At 67.3% G+C, this 13,695-nt stretch overlaps 1 protein-coding gene across 3 annotated transcripts; it reads right to left on the bottom strand.

Moving 5' to 3' along the window:
* Positions 1–917: 917 nt before the first annotated feature.
* GPR153 (G protein-coupled receptor 153) lies at positions 918–10,838 on the bottom strand. Of its 3 annotated transcripts, none has more exons than XM_051856910.3 (6): positions 10,558–10,838; positions 6,866–7,333; positions 6,211–6,640; positions 4,352–4,544; positions 3,656–3,900; positions 918–3,278 (listed from the first exon to the last, which is right to left on the bottom strand). In XM_051856910.3, exons 2-6 carry the CDS (start codon positions 7,219–7,221, stop codon positions 2,586–2,588), a joined length of 1,917 nt encoding a protein of 638 aa, XP_051712870.1. In that variant the 5' UTR covers positions 7,222–7,333; positions 10,558–10,838; the 3' UTR covers positions 918–2,585. The 3 variants fall into 3 exon arrangements, with proteins under 3 accessions (XP_051712870.1, XP_051712871.1, XP_089157680.1); XM_051856911.3 differs by having other exon boundaries at positions 3,656–3,831; XM_089301554.1 differs by lacking the exons at positions 6,211–6,640; positions 6,866–7,333; positions 10,558–10,838 and adding an exon at positions 5,923–6,076.
* Positions 10,839–13,695: the final 2,857 nt, after the last annotated feature.

Genomic DNA, 13,695 nt, shown 5'->3' with positions numbered 1-13,695 from the left:
CTGAGACCCTCTTGGTTCCCACCCACCTCCAAGCCCTGAGCACGCGGCGCGCACCGCCGCCCTCCGCACTCCCCTCCCCCAGCCCCTGCCCCGCCCCCAGTGGGCCCTGCGCTCTGGCCCCGCCCCCGGAACCTCCCGCCCCTCGGTGCTCGCCTCGCAGGGTGGGTTTCCTGGGAGCTATGCGAGAGCGGACCCGGGAGAGGCTCGCGTGCTCTCGAAGACACCCCCCGCCCCACGGCCCGCAGCCTGCAGAAACCGCGCCTCTGGACCACTTGGGCTCCCGGGGAGTGCACGACCCTCGACGGCCAGTCGGGCCGTGAGGCCGTGGCTGCACTCGGACTTGGGCGGTGGGAGACTCCCAGTCGTTTTTGCTGCGCCGGCCCGCGAGCTTGTAAATCAGAATAAAATACGAAGCCGGCGCGAAGGTTCCGAGTTGGGTACGGTGCCTTCTTAGGTGCAGCCTGGTGGAACCACAGGCGCCGGCTGGGTGCAGCGGCATTTCGGATCCCAGCTTCCCACGGCGCCGGGTGGGGGGAGCAGCCCGGTGGAGCAACTCTGCCGGCCAGCAGGTGGCGGCCGTTCACTGCGGACCCCAAGGCGTGGTGGACCCAGGGCTCAGCAGGCACTGGGTGCTTCCACGGCCCTGCCTGATCGCTCAGCTGCATCACGGTCGCCAAGCCTGGGGCAGGGTTGCCTCCTGCACTAACAGGGCCTTTCTTCCAATGGGTGGCCCGTGGGCCTGGGTGCCCACCCCACTGCTCCAGCTTGGGCTCACTCGCTGGGTGGGACGAGAGCACCTGCGGGGAGACGACGCAGGCTCCAGAACGGGAGACTGGGGAAGGGGGGCAGCTGGCCAGTGCTGCTGGTAAGATTTGGAAGAGCGCCCATGCTTCCAGGAAACCAGGTGCAGAATGCTAGGTGCAAACCATAAGGAAGTTTTTATTGAATCCTGTACAGAAGAGAAATGCTCATTTGTCAAAAAAAAAAAAAAAAAAAAAAAAAAAAAAAAAAAAAAACAAACCTACAAATGGATTCCTGGCTGCGGGCCGGGCAGTTAGGAGCCGTTCCCTCCCCAGCAAGCCCAAGGTCAAGCTCCTTAAAAACGCAGCAGAGGCCTGAGGCTGGACGAACCGTGAGGGAGGGTCCCAGACCCAGGGTCCGTCCTCGCCTTTATTTCTGTAAAAACAGCACGGGAGCAATTCTGGGGGAATCGTGTCCCCACTGCAAGTATTGCATTGGATATGAAATAGTCAAAACCCAAGGTGACAAGTGGGCCAGCCTGGGGAAGGGGACAGTGGCTAGCTGGTGACCACTGCCCCCTCATGACATGTCGGTCCTTGAAGGCACAGCAGCATTGGCCAGAGGAGGCAGCCCCAGCCCCATGGCCAGGGCTGGACGGCAGTCCCTGGCCTTGCTCACCTGTGGCCAGCTCATCTCCAGCACCCCATGGCCCGGATGAGGGCCTCTGAGGCGGAGACGGAGTGGGACAGCCCCTCAGCCCCTGCCTCCAGCGACCTCTTCCGGGTTGTGCCCCTGTTCTGAGGGTGAGGGGAAGACTTGGCCACCTGGGGGCCAGACAGCACAGGACACAGGCCACTCCTGTGCCTCCAGCACAAGGTCGAGGCTGTTCATAGGCCTCTCCTGAGGTCGGGGAGACCGAGGGTCCAAGGCCAAGACCTGCAGGGGGTCTAACGGGGATGGAGAGCACAGCCCTATCCCTCCTCCTTGTGGGATGGGGGGGGGCCTTGCCAGGGCAACCTGGGAAGCCTCTGAGCCAGGGACTCCTCCCGGCTGGCTCGTCATAGGTGGGGGGCAAGGCCGGGGCTGGCAAGCCCACCCCCCCCACCATGTACCCACAACCTTCACGTGGGAGTCAGAGGTGGCTGACGTGGTGGTGGGGACAGGCAACTTTGGCACAGTACTGAGGGTGGGCAAAGGAATGGTGGTCAAGGTGGCTGTGACGCCGGAGGTGACCACTCAGAAGTTGTGCTCGGCTGTGGCGCAGGGCGCGTTCCCTTGGGGATGAGGCTGAGAGTGGAGGCCTCGGGGCCACACGCCGAGGATGGACCCCAGCCCCACCCCAACGACCCATCGGGGGCCTTGGACCATCTCTTGCCAGGTCCACTCAGTGGCCAGGGCCCAGGAGACTTTGTCACACAGCCCTGAGAGTTAACATGGCCACCTGCTCATCACAGATGGGGAAACCGAGGCAGAGCAGGTCCCGAACAGGGGAGACCTGTGGGGAGAGCTTGTTTGGGTTCCAAAGATCCTTGTGCTTGGTGAGAGACCCCGGGCACCCTTCCGCGGTGTGCGTCAGTCCGAGTGCAGGGCAGGAGGGGGAGCCTCATGCACTCCGGGGGCTGTGGCTTTCTGCCCTTCCAAGGTGGGGCCGTTGTCTGGGGGTGGCCTTGTTCCAGGGCTCCCTGCGCCCCCAGGTCAGCTGCCCGGAGAGACAGCGCTCAACGAGAGGGTCCGTGCCCGAGGACAGCCCAGGCAAGGCCAGCAGGCAGGAGCCGCGCCCCTGACCCCGGCTAGGGGCACGGGCCGGAGGTGGTATCTTTGGTGCTGTGGCCCCTGGGATGGCCCTAGGACGCCGAGCCCAGCGAGTCCGAGTGCAGCGTGACGTAACCCGAGGACTCGGAGGGCGAGCTCAGGAAGCTGCTGGTGCTGCCGCCGCCCCCGCCCGCCGCGTGCAGGCCTCCGGGCTCGCCCCACGACGCGCTCAGGCTGGTCCGCAGGGGCCCCGCGTGCGCAGGCGCGGCCAGGCGCGGCCGCGGGCTCCGTTCCGCGCCGCCAGGGGGCGTCGGCGCCTCGCTGGGCTCCGCGCCGTCCAGGGCGGCAGCCGCGGCCGGGAAGGTCCCCGGCGGGGCGGGCGGGCGACGTAGCGCCTGCGGCTCGCGTTCGAAGGCGGTCAGGGCGAAGGCGTCCGGCAGCAGCGAAGCCGAGGCGGAGCGGGCTCCGGGCCCGGGGCGGCGGTGGCGGCGGCGCCGGCTGCCCGGACTACCGGGCGGAGAGTCGTGGGCGCGGTGCGGGCCGCCGTCCAGGGGGCGCAGGGAGAGCAGGCTCTCGGCCGAGCGGCGGCGCGGGCGGAATGGGGGTGCGTCCTCGGCGAAGGCCAGCAGGCTGCCGCGGCGCCGCTCGGGCGCTGGCGGCAGCACCAGGTGTGCCAGGGCGGCCAGGTCTTCGCCCGAGCCCCAGCGCGGCAGCAAGGCTGTGGGCAGCGGGACTGCGGCCCACACGTCCGCGTCGTCGTGGGAGAAGCGCCGCGTGGCGGGGACCTGTAGGAACAGGGCGGGCTTTAGCCCCAGATGCTCTCCGGGGCACGGGGACCGACGTCTCCCCCCTGCCCAGGGAGTCAGGAACCAGGCCTTGGGCCAGAGCAGCCTGGTCCACGGGCCTCTTGTAGCCTGGGTCAGTCGGGGATGGGGAGAACCGGGATCAGGTCTGGAGGACACAGTCCAGGCGCCAGGTGGGCCACTCTTGAGGACACAGGGGCAGGAGCTGGCCTGCTTGCCTGGGCTTGGGTGCACGGCTGTGACCTCGGGCCAGTCCCTCCTGGAGGGTGACGGCCACCCCTGGAGCTAGAGTGGGCGTGAGGGCAGGCAGGGAGGTCGTCACGCCCCACCCGCCCCATGCAACCCCAGCCAGCCCCGACCTGCAGGTACTGCATCCTCTCTTCCTGCAGGGGGCAGAGCTGGGGCAGGCCTCCCTCCAGAGCGGACAGCTCGTACTTGGCCGTCCTGTCCAGGGCCACAAAGTCACCGCCGTAGCCGTAGTCCACGGAGCGCTCCAATCCCAGGTCCGGGGCGGCGCCTCCCTCCAGGCTGGTCTCTGCGAGGTGCAGCAGGGGCTCAGGGCCACGGAGACTTGGGGCACCTGGGAGAGCCCCAAGGACACCCCCTGCCCCATACACACAGGGAGAGGGCTGGTTAGCTGAACACAGAGAGGAGCGGGGTCCTGGGTTCAGGTCCTCACTGCCGCGGGGGAGGTCACGCTCAGCCTGTCCTCCTTTGGCACACGGAGGTGGGCCCTGGGGCAGGTTTGGGGTGCAGCACGGAGCAAGGCCCCCGCCCCCACCCAGGGGAGTGCTGTTGCAGACGGCAGACCAGAGCTCCTAAAAAGTCTGCTGGGGGCCCCCAGGCTGGGCGTGGGGAAACTTGGGGAACGCAGGAAGTGTGAGGCTCACAGCTCCCCTGCTCCCCAGGGCATGGGGCTGTCACCCCAGACAGCAGACTGCTCTGTGGGACACCTGGCTGGTCCCTTCTGGGTTCAAGTGTCTGCTGGCTGGGAATGGGATCCCCACCTTCCAGCTCTTTGCCGACCCCAGGGGCCGACCCCAGGCCATTCTCACCATCGTCGCCGTCCTCGTCGTTGGCCATGAGGGCCACACACTTTTCCCAGACAGCCTTGAGGTCGGCCCGGTAGCGGTCACAGGCCCAGAGGAACATGGGCAGCAGCAGGGCCTGGGTCACAGAGCACCACAGCACACACAGCACCATCCAGGGGGCCGCCGCGTCGGCCCGCAGGCTGCTGAAGCTCACCACCTGCGGGCACAGGGCGTGGCCTGGCACCCGGTGGGACCCCCGCCCCGGCTCTTCCCAGGGGACCATGGGCGGGGCCGAAGGAGGTGGTGACAGGCAGAGCCCCAGACCCTGGGCAAGGAAGGGGCTGGAGTGGGGAGGCCACCAGGGTGAAGTCGCAGCCCCTGTGTGTGCCCAGCCCTCCACGGCGTGCTGGGCAGCACTGGGCACACCTGCTCTCGCCCTGGGGAGAACCAGGTCTGCAATCTGCTCAGGGACCTGAACAGGCCACCCACAGCCCCTTCCCTTGGCCAGTCGCCGCCTCGGCACCGCTCTTCCTCCAGCGGTCTAAGCTCCAGGGAGTTTAAGAGGCAGCGGGTACAGCCAGTGGCCTGTGGGTCTCTACACAGGGACACCCCCCCCCGGCCCCCTCACTGGGCCTGGAGAGTGGCACTCAAGGACCCCACCACTGGGGGGTGGGCACATGCTGCTGATATCCCAGTGGTCTGCCAGTGCCGGCTGCGCTACCCTTGGAACGCTGCTCAGTCTCCGGGGGCTGTGTTCCCTGTCACTTGTGCATGGGCTTGGGATGCCCCCGCTCCAGACAGTGGGGTGGAGATTCCAGGCAGGGGGCGGACATGTGGCTCAGCATTTAGGACACAGCTTGGGACACCCCCATCCAGTGTCCCAGTGCCCAGGGCTAGTCTCATCCGCTCCCAACACCAGCTCCCTGCTGACGCACGTCCCAGGAGGCATGAGAAGCTGGGTCCCTGCCCCCCACGTGAGATCCAGATTAGGGTCTGAGCTCTGGTTTCAGCCCTGCCCAGCCCCAGCCACTGCAGGCATTTGGGGAGTGAACCAGCAGACAGACCATCTCTCTCCCTCTCTCTCTGCTTTTCAAATAAAAATAGGTAAATAAAGATTATATTAACAAGGAGAAGCTGGGGGGCCCTTCCCCGTGCTGTCCCCACTCTGTCCCACCGTGCTTTGTGGTTCTTGGGGGCTGTCGTTACGCGATTCCTTCCATCAGCACAGGGGCTGGGGACACAGAGGGACACTGGGGCACCAAGCTGGGGGGTGGGGGAGCAGGTTAGCAGGGGCTGCACCCCGCTGCCTTCGTGGAGCTGGTGTCCTGCAAGTGCTCATCTGAGGCCTCTCGGGTGGTCCTGGCCCCAGCTCCCTCCGTGTCTCACTCCAGACCCTCTGGGGGCTGGGCTGGAGCCTTCGATGGGAGGGCTTGGCTACCAAGGCCAGCCTGCTCCCAGGCTGCTGGGGATCACGGGACCTGGACCCTCGCTGGCAAGGCCTTCCCCACGTGGGCCCCTCCCAGTCCTAGGACCAAGTGCAATGCCCCAGCAGACACCCGGGACCTCATCCTGTCCCCGGATCCGGTGGCCCTTACCTATCTGCAGCAACCTGGAACCTGGGCCCACCGTGAAGCACACGGGCGTCTTACCCCCTCTTCTGCGCCCTCTGTATCAGTCGGGCCCCAGGTGAGGGGGGAGACACCCCTGCAGCGTGGCAGAGACCCTGCCCTGGTTTGGTCAGGTTATTATTTCTCTCTGAACCTCGTGCCCTTCTCAAAGGCCTGGGGTTGAGGACTCAGCCACCCAACACACGCTGCAGTGTGTCCAGTCCCGGCACTGGCCCAGGGCCCCGCCAGGCTCCCCGGCTGGACTCTGTCACCCACCAGCACAGGGAAGCCCATGAGGCAGTCATAGATGATGACGATGGTGGCCACCAGGCCGGTGATCTGCAGTGAGGTCTTGGCAGGCTCAGAGCCGTCGATGGAGGAGCGGCGCTTGCCCTGAGCGTCCTCCACCACGATGGTGGGCACCGTGAAGGCACGGCGGTCGGCCCGGCGCCCCACCTGCACGGCCAGCGTCTGGAAGAGGGCAATGGCCGTGCAGACCACACCCATGGCCACGCTGCCGCCCACCAGCAGCAGGAAGCAGACGCCGAAGCCCAGGCCGATCTCAGCCACGATGAAGCGGCAGCCGTGGGTGTAGAAGCGCTCACTCGTGTCGTGCCAGCCGACGGCGGGCAGGGCCGACAGGATGAAGGACACCATCCAGATGCCCATGACCGTGTGCACCGCCTGCTTCTTGGCATTGCTCAGCCTGGCATGGGCAGGGAGGGACAGGGGGACACAGTGTCACAGGGGGCCCAGCTGTCCCAGGACATCCTAGTCAGGCAGCACCAGCAGGGCAAGGCCTTGCACACGCCTGTGCACACTGTCGCATGTCCCTCGTGCCACACACGCCCCGGCAGACTCCGGCCAGCCCCACCCCCGGCACACCACAGGCATGGCACTCACACGGGGCCACGGCCACGCAAGTGCTCACCTGTAGTTGACAGGCCAGCGGACCATCCACATGCGGTGGTAGGAGAGGGAGGTGACGGAGAAGCAGGTGGCCAGGGTGAGGGTATAGAAGGTGGACACGAAGACCTTGCAGAGGCCCTCGTTCCACTCGTAGTCGGGGCGCTGCCGCCGCAGCTGCACCACGGCGTAGGTGGCGATGGGCACCGCCACGTTGAGCATGTGCGTGGCTGCCAGCGTGCACAGCAGGAACTCCAGTGGCTTCCACTTCTGCTGCTTGGCGCCCACGCTGAGGATGCCCCAGGCGTTGGCCAGCAGGGAGAGGCCGCCACACGCCAGCCAGCCCACCGCGCTGCCAGGCAGCCGCCGCTCGTCACTCATGGTGCCAACGGGAGCTGGCGGGCGGCCGGGGCATCCTCCTTGGAGCCAGGCCTCGGCGCGGAGCGGCAGCCCTCACACACGGTGGCTCAGGGGTGCCGGGGACCACGCACGCCTGTGTGGGGAAGGGCAGTGGGCACTCAGCGTTGGAGCTCCGCGGCCATTGGCGTCGACTGTTCTGTTCTCCTCTCCACCCCCAGGGGCCTCCTGCCATGTCCCTGGTACCCAGAGGAGTGTACACAGGGGTGCCCAATAAGTGCACGTTCCCTCACTTCCACCTGCTCCTAATCAAGGCTTGGAATCTGGGCTGCCTTCCAGGTCTCCTTTGTCCTTAGGGTGCCACCAGGCTGGGTCCAGATGGCACTCTTGCCCCATGGGTGCCCTGTCCCTGCTCCAGAACAAAGCCTCTCACCACCAGGAGCTCCAACAGGCCTGCACAGCCCACCCAGACCTCCGCAGGGGACACTGGGGCCCCTCCCTTAATTCCTCGCACTTCCTAAACCTTCCTCTCCGTCTCCTGCTTCCCACGTGACCTGACCTGGCAGTGAGCACTTTAGTGCGCACCCTGGGCCGGGGTGGGGCAGCCTACCTCTCCAGGTCACAGCTTTCCCCGGCTGGCCTCCCCTGGCAGGCCCGCCCCAGACCCCAGCGCAGCCACTAGCATGCTAGCCGGGCCGTTCAGGCACGGGCCCTGCCTGTCGTCCTCTGTCATACTTCTTCCCCCGGGAGGCTGGGGACAGATGCCCCATGGAGAAATCCCTGGCCTGGGTCCTGCACGCAGTGGGTGCCGCAGGGTGGTGTCGGCATTGTTCTCTGGTGGCTTGGGCAGCAGGGATCTGGAGATGGCCCAGAGCCCAGATCCGCCCGAGGGGAACTGCTGACCGCTTGTGGATGTGAGCTAGGGCCCTGCAGGCTGGCAGGAGGCACGTGGCCAGGCGGGGAGGGATTCCACCCTGCCGGAGGGCTGGGCATCAAGTCCCTCCCTCCCCACTCCCAGCCGCCTGCCTGTGCAGAACCCTGGCGGTCCCGATGGCCACAGCCTGGAGCAGGCGGCGTGGGGCACTTGCACTATGCACTCTGCCTACACGCGGCCCTTCTCCCCTTCTCCCCTCTGCTGTGGGCGCCTCCTGCACCCCCGAACGGTCACACGGCCCCCCGGGGATGGAGAGGCCGCTGCACACTGCAGCCATACATGAGAGCTCCCAGCTCTCAGCCGTAGCCACGCTCCTGCGAGATCTTCCTGTGGCCCAACTCCCCCTGGACACCCAAGGATCCCTCGGGGATGTGTCCCCTCCATCTGAGTGTCCTGCCCAGGACCCTCCCAGACCCTGACCCAGCAGAGGAGACCCGTCTGCGACACCAGCTGGGGGACCTCTGCGACCACTTCCTTCCGGAACCTTTATTAGGTTCCTGCTTCTGCAGGGCGGCTTCGCTACCCCCCATCCCCATGTAGAAGACAAGCGGCTGGCAGAGCCTCCAGCGGCCACTCCCAGGTGTGTCCCTGGCCTCGGGGTAGAGACCACAGGCGAGGCACTGACTCGGGCTGCTGGCCCCAGCCCTGGCTAGTTCCCTGGCGGTCCTGTGGCTTCCTCTTCTCAGGTGTAACCCAGGCAGCATAGCACCCTCCCTAGAAGGCGTTGTGGGGAGTTAATGAGCTACGCCAGGCACGGTGCTTAGAAGGGAGCCGAGCATGCAGTAGGCGCTCACTAAGTGCTTGGGAGGCTCACTGAGCCATGCCGCATCTCAAGGGCCAGGACGCACGGTTGGGAGGTGTGGGTGAGTCTCAGACCCGTGCATGCATTCAGGTTTCGGGGTGCCTGGCAGTCTGCTGGGGGTTGCAGCAGGCAGGGTGTGGGGGATTCCTGTGGCCCAGAAGTTACAGACACTACTCAGCCTGCACCTGAGGAGCCACACTGGACCCCCGCCTTGGCCATCGGATTGGGAGGTCTGTCTGATACCTGTGGCCTTGGCCCAGCCCACTTGGCTCACGCATTGGTTTCTGGCGCAGGGTCATAAGGAAGGTGCACAGGCGACCACCAGCACAAACCTTCCCGGTGCCAGCTCCTCCCTCCGCCCAGCCTAACAGTGCCAGGGTGCAGGTGTGCGGGCAGGGCCAGGTGCCCCGTCCACAGAGAAGGGAGGAGGCCCCCTCCCGCAAACAGGCGCACTTCCTGCTGTTCATGTACCCAGTGATTTGTCTGGGATGCTGTTGTCACCCCCCTGCTAAAGAGGACCCAGAAGAAGCCAAGAGAAGAACCAAGCCGTGGTGTGCCTGAGCCAGCATTCGACCTCCACCCGCCTGACCCCACAGGCCTGGCCCCTGTAGCCCCAAAACGTTCAGAACAAGGCATTTGTGTGTGTGTGCGCACAGAGCTGAGGTCTTTCCGAGGCTCCTGTCCCCACGGCTGCAAGCTCAGGGCAGCAGTGTCAGGCCCGGCTGGGGCCCCGCCTTCCTGGGGGCCGTGGTCCTGTGACGGGGAGGAATGCTCGGGTGGGGGACAGGGTGTTCTCCCGCCTCTGGGGCGGCGACCGCAGCTCCGCGGCTCCCATCCACCCGGGGCCAGTCCCTAGGCTGCGCTCCCCGGCCCCGCCCCCTGCAGGCAAGCGCCTCGCGCGGCGCACTCAAAGCATCCCGAAGCATTTGGGGACCAGACTGCAGGTGCGACCGTCCTGGGACACACCCGGCTCCGGAGGGAGACTCCGCAGGGTCTGCGGGCGGGCCGGGGTGACGTCACGGCCCCGGGCCAATGAGCCGCGCCGCCCCGGGCTCTATTGCGCAACAAAGAGAGCCCAGAACTTGAAAGGAGTCCCCGGGCAGCCGGCTGCGCCCCCGGCTGCCGCCCCCACTGCGCCGGTCCGTCTCGCAGGGCCCTGGCCCCGCCGCCGCCCAGGCGCGGCGCGGAGCTTCCGCGGCTCCGGCACGCCCCCCACCCCCCACTCCGGCGGTCCTGGCTCCCCCGCGTCCCGATCCCCTTCCCCCGCCTGCCCGGCCCCACTGGGCCCCCCAGTTCTGCCAAACACCGAGGGCGCGTCCGAGCGGTTGCCTGGGGAGCCTGATGCTGCGAGACCGCGGACCCCTGGCACCCTCCGGGTCGCGACGGGCAGGGGCGGACCCGGGACCCTCACTCCCGCGTCCTCCACCCGCTGCGGGCCTCCAGGGGCGACGCGGCAAGGCCCGGAGGCGGAGGAACGGAGGGAGGGGCCGGCCCCAGGGAAGTTACCCTGAAGGTCCCCAAGTTAGGCGGGGGGCGCCCTAAGCGGAGCCCGCGGCCCCTCGGACAGCGCCTCCCCGCCGAGCCCTCCCGCCCGGCCGACCCCGGCCCACCCGGCGGCGCTCACCGTGCATTCGGGCGCCCGAGGCTCCTGCTCGCTGCTCCCGCCTCCGGCTCCGGCTTCAGCTCCCGCGCCCCTGAGCCGAGCGCGGGCCGCCGGGGGCCGCGGGGGTGGCTGGCGGCGGAGTGGCCCGCGGGCAGGGGCATCCTGGCGGCGGCCACCGGTGTCCGGCGCGCTCCGCTTGGCCCGGCCCGGCCCCGCCGCCACTCCCTCCCTCCCGTCCTCGGCGCCGCGGCCGCGCTCCGCGCTCGCCGCTCGGCTGGCTGCGCCCAGCGGCCGGGGGCGGGGGGCGGACCAGGGCGCATGCCTCCGCCGGGCGCCGCCGCACCGCCCCTCGGCCCGCCCCGCCGCCCCCGCCCCCGCCCCCGCCCCCGCCCCCGCCCGCTAGCAGGCGCGGTGCGCTGCGCCGTCGGGCTGACCCGCGGGCTGCCCTCTCACCCCGCAGCCGGGCGGCAGCCGCCGGGACTTGCGTCCTCTGGCTCCGGTCTTGGGGAGGTCACCGCCCTGCCAACGCCTTCTGGGGACCCAGGCCCAGAGCTGGGGTGGGAGGGCCGGCAGGGCAAGAGGGGCTGGAACGGGAATGGGCAGGGATGCCCTGGGGCTGGGCTCGGGGGCTTGGGGAGGCCTTCCCAGAGGAAGCCACATCTCGGATGAGCCATCGAGCTGAGCCCAAGGACCACGCTTCTAGGAACTGGGAGTTGATCTTCCTGGACCTGGAGCAGCAGGAGGCGAAGTTAGGCCAGCTAAGGAGTCAGGCTGAGCCCTGGGCCTGGGCCTGTCCCCCCACCCCAACAGAGCGGATGGGTCCCAGGCTGCAGGAGGCTGCCCTTCCCACGGCTTCTGCAGCGCCGAGGCCTGCCCCCTGTCGCCTCCACCGGCACTGTTAGTAGCGCACAGCTGTCACCCAGACTGGGTGCCTCCGCTCGTCCCATCTCGGGGGACGCCTCCTGCTGCAGGAGTGGAGCTGGCCTCTTGGTCTCCCCTCTGAGTGGGTGGCACTCTCTCAGGAGCCCCTGAGTGCACACTGTTGGGCAGCCCTGGCCAGGTCAGCCGCTGATGTTTGCCTGGGCCGGTAGCTGCCTAAACTGTCCCCACAGCCCAGGTCCCTGAGCAGGTATTTGCGGGCCCACGGCAGGCCTTAGAAAGGGTCCCAGGGGCCCGCGCCGTGGCTCACTTGGTTAATCCTCCGCCTGCGGCGCCGGCACCCCATATGGGCGCTGGGTTCTAGTCCTGGTTGCTCCTCTTCCAGTCCAGCTCTCTGCTGTGGCCCGGGAGGGCAGTGGAGGATGGCCCAAGTGCTTGGGCCCTGCACCCACATGGATCGGATCGGCGTAGCTCTGGCCGTAGCGGCCATTTTGGGGGTGAACCAACGGAAGGAAGACTTTTCTCTGTCTGTCTCTCACTGTCTGTCAAAATAAATAGAAAGAAAGAAAGAGTCCCAGTCTCAGGCAGGGCTGGGAGCTGAGAGCTGGCCATGCACCCCCATGGCCCTGTGGTTTGGGGTGGACAAGGCCCCCAAGCCCCACAGGTGGCCCCAGTGATGGACAGGCTGCCAGCAGCAGGAGCTGGCATAGCAGCTCATCAAGAGGCGGCCTTTCTCTCTTTTATTTGAAGTCAGTTACAGAGAGGGAGAAGCAGAGGCAGAGAGAGGTCTTCCATCCACTGGTTCACTCCTCAAATGGCCACAATGGCCAGGGCTGGGCCAGCCTGAAGCCAGGAGCCAGGAGCAGCTTCTAGGTCTCCCACGTGGGTGCAGGGGCCCAAGCACTGGGGCCATCTTCTGCTTCTTCCCCAGGTGCATTAGCAGGGAGCTGGATCAGAAGTGGAGCAGCCGGGACTTGAAGCAGCTCCCGTATGGGATGCTGGCACTCACTGCAGGCGGCGGCTTAACCTGCTGTGCCACAGTGTGGCCCCTCGAGGGGCATTCCTAAGGCGGGCTGGCTCACCCTGGATCAGGGCGTCAGCTGTTAAGGCCCCACCGTCCGGGGGCAGCCTCCGCGGGCCTTGGCTTCGGCTCTGAACCCAGGGACCCCTGGCCTGGGCCGTGGGTGGGGCTGGGAGCTAAGACCAGCCTCTGGGGGTCACGCGGCCGGGCTGACTCCCTCTCCCTGCTTCCCCGGCAGGAAGTAGCCCCGTCAGCTGGGACTGGGGCCCGACAGATTCCAAAGCTCTTGGCGGGTGTTCCTGCACATCTGGAGCTGAGCTCGCGCTCTCTCCAGGGGCCTGGGGAGGGCTGGCGCGAGGCTGCAGCTGCTGGCGGGCCAGCCCCCTCTGCAGGCAGCCGGACAGATGTTAGGGCTTCAGGGACAAGCCCGAGTCGGGAACATCCTCTGGGCCCCAGCTCAGGGAGGAGCTGGTGGAGGGCCTTTCTCAGCCATGGGTGGGGATGGGTGCTGGCTCCTGCCGTGGCCACCTTATCTGTCCCCCGAGGCTGCTGGACCAGGATGCACACAGTGACCCAGGTGCACACATAGGCCCTGAGCCCTCACACCACACACGTGTGCACATGGATGCAGTGACACGCAGCCGCCCAGCACGCAGATGCACACACACAAATGCACCAGCATACGGTCTCCCACTGGTGTAGCCACACACACTGCCCCTGTGACCCCCACCCACACCCATCCCAGGAGCCCCCGCCTGAGGGGTTTCCATGTCAGGTCCTGGCATCACAGGGTGTCTAGGTGGTTCCTGGCAAGAGACAGCAGGGGTCCCCGTGCTGGCCGTGTCCTCGGGCCAGGCCAGGCTAGGCCGGGCTCTCCCCATGCCTCACCTCCCTGGAGCCCCGTTCCAGCCTTGGTGGACATGCAGGCGTGCTGAGCCGGCATGCTGCATAATCAGACACTGGGGAAGCTGTGTGCTAAGGCATCAACTCCCTCCGGGTGTCCGGGCTGTCCTTGGAATCTGGGGGTCAGATGGGGCCCCTGGAGCCAGGCCGCAGAACCTGGGCCCCGTGGGAAATGGGCATTGTCTGGCCAGCAAATCCCAGCCAGGCGTGAATCCCACACTAATGTGCCTGAGGTTCCGGATGCTGGGAGGGGGCCAGGGAAGGCTGAGGCCACACCCAGCAGTCCCCCCACCCCCACAGCCCGTGTCCAGCGGGAGGGCAGCCCCCCAAGACAGACGATCACCCAGCCTCGCAAG

The sequence above is a fragment of the Oryctolagus cuniculus genome, chromosome 7 (genome assembly GCF_051225735.1).
Source record: "Oryctolagus cuniculus isolate XC-2025 breed Fujian yellow rabbit chromosome 7, ASM5122573v1, whole genome shotgun sequence".
NCBI lineage: Eukaryota > Metazoa > Chordata > Mammalia > Lagomorpha > Leporidae > Oryctolagus > Oryctolagus cuniculus.
Note: the sequence above shows the minus strand (reverse complement) of the source record. Positions and strands in the feature narration are given on the sequence as shown.

Coding starts and splice junctions, on each gene's coding strand:
- GPR153 (XM_051856910.3), bottom strand. CDS start 7,221: ATGAGTGACGAGCGGCGGCTGCCTGGCAGCGCGGTGGGCTGGCTGGCG. Junction 6,641..6,865: donor CGCTGGCCTGTCAACTACAG/GTGAGCACTTGC, acceptor TGCCCATGCCAG/GCTGAGCAATGCCAAGAAGC. Junction 3,901..4,351: donor CGACGAGGACGGCGACGATG/GTGAGAATGGCC, acceptor TGTATGGGGCAG/GGGGTGTCCTTGGGGCTCTC.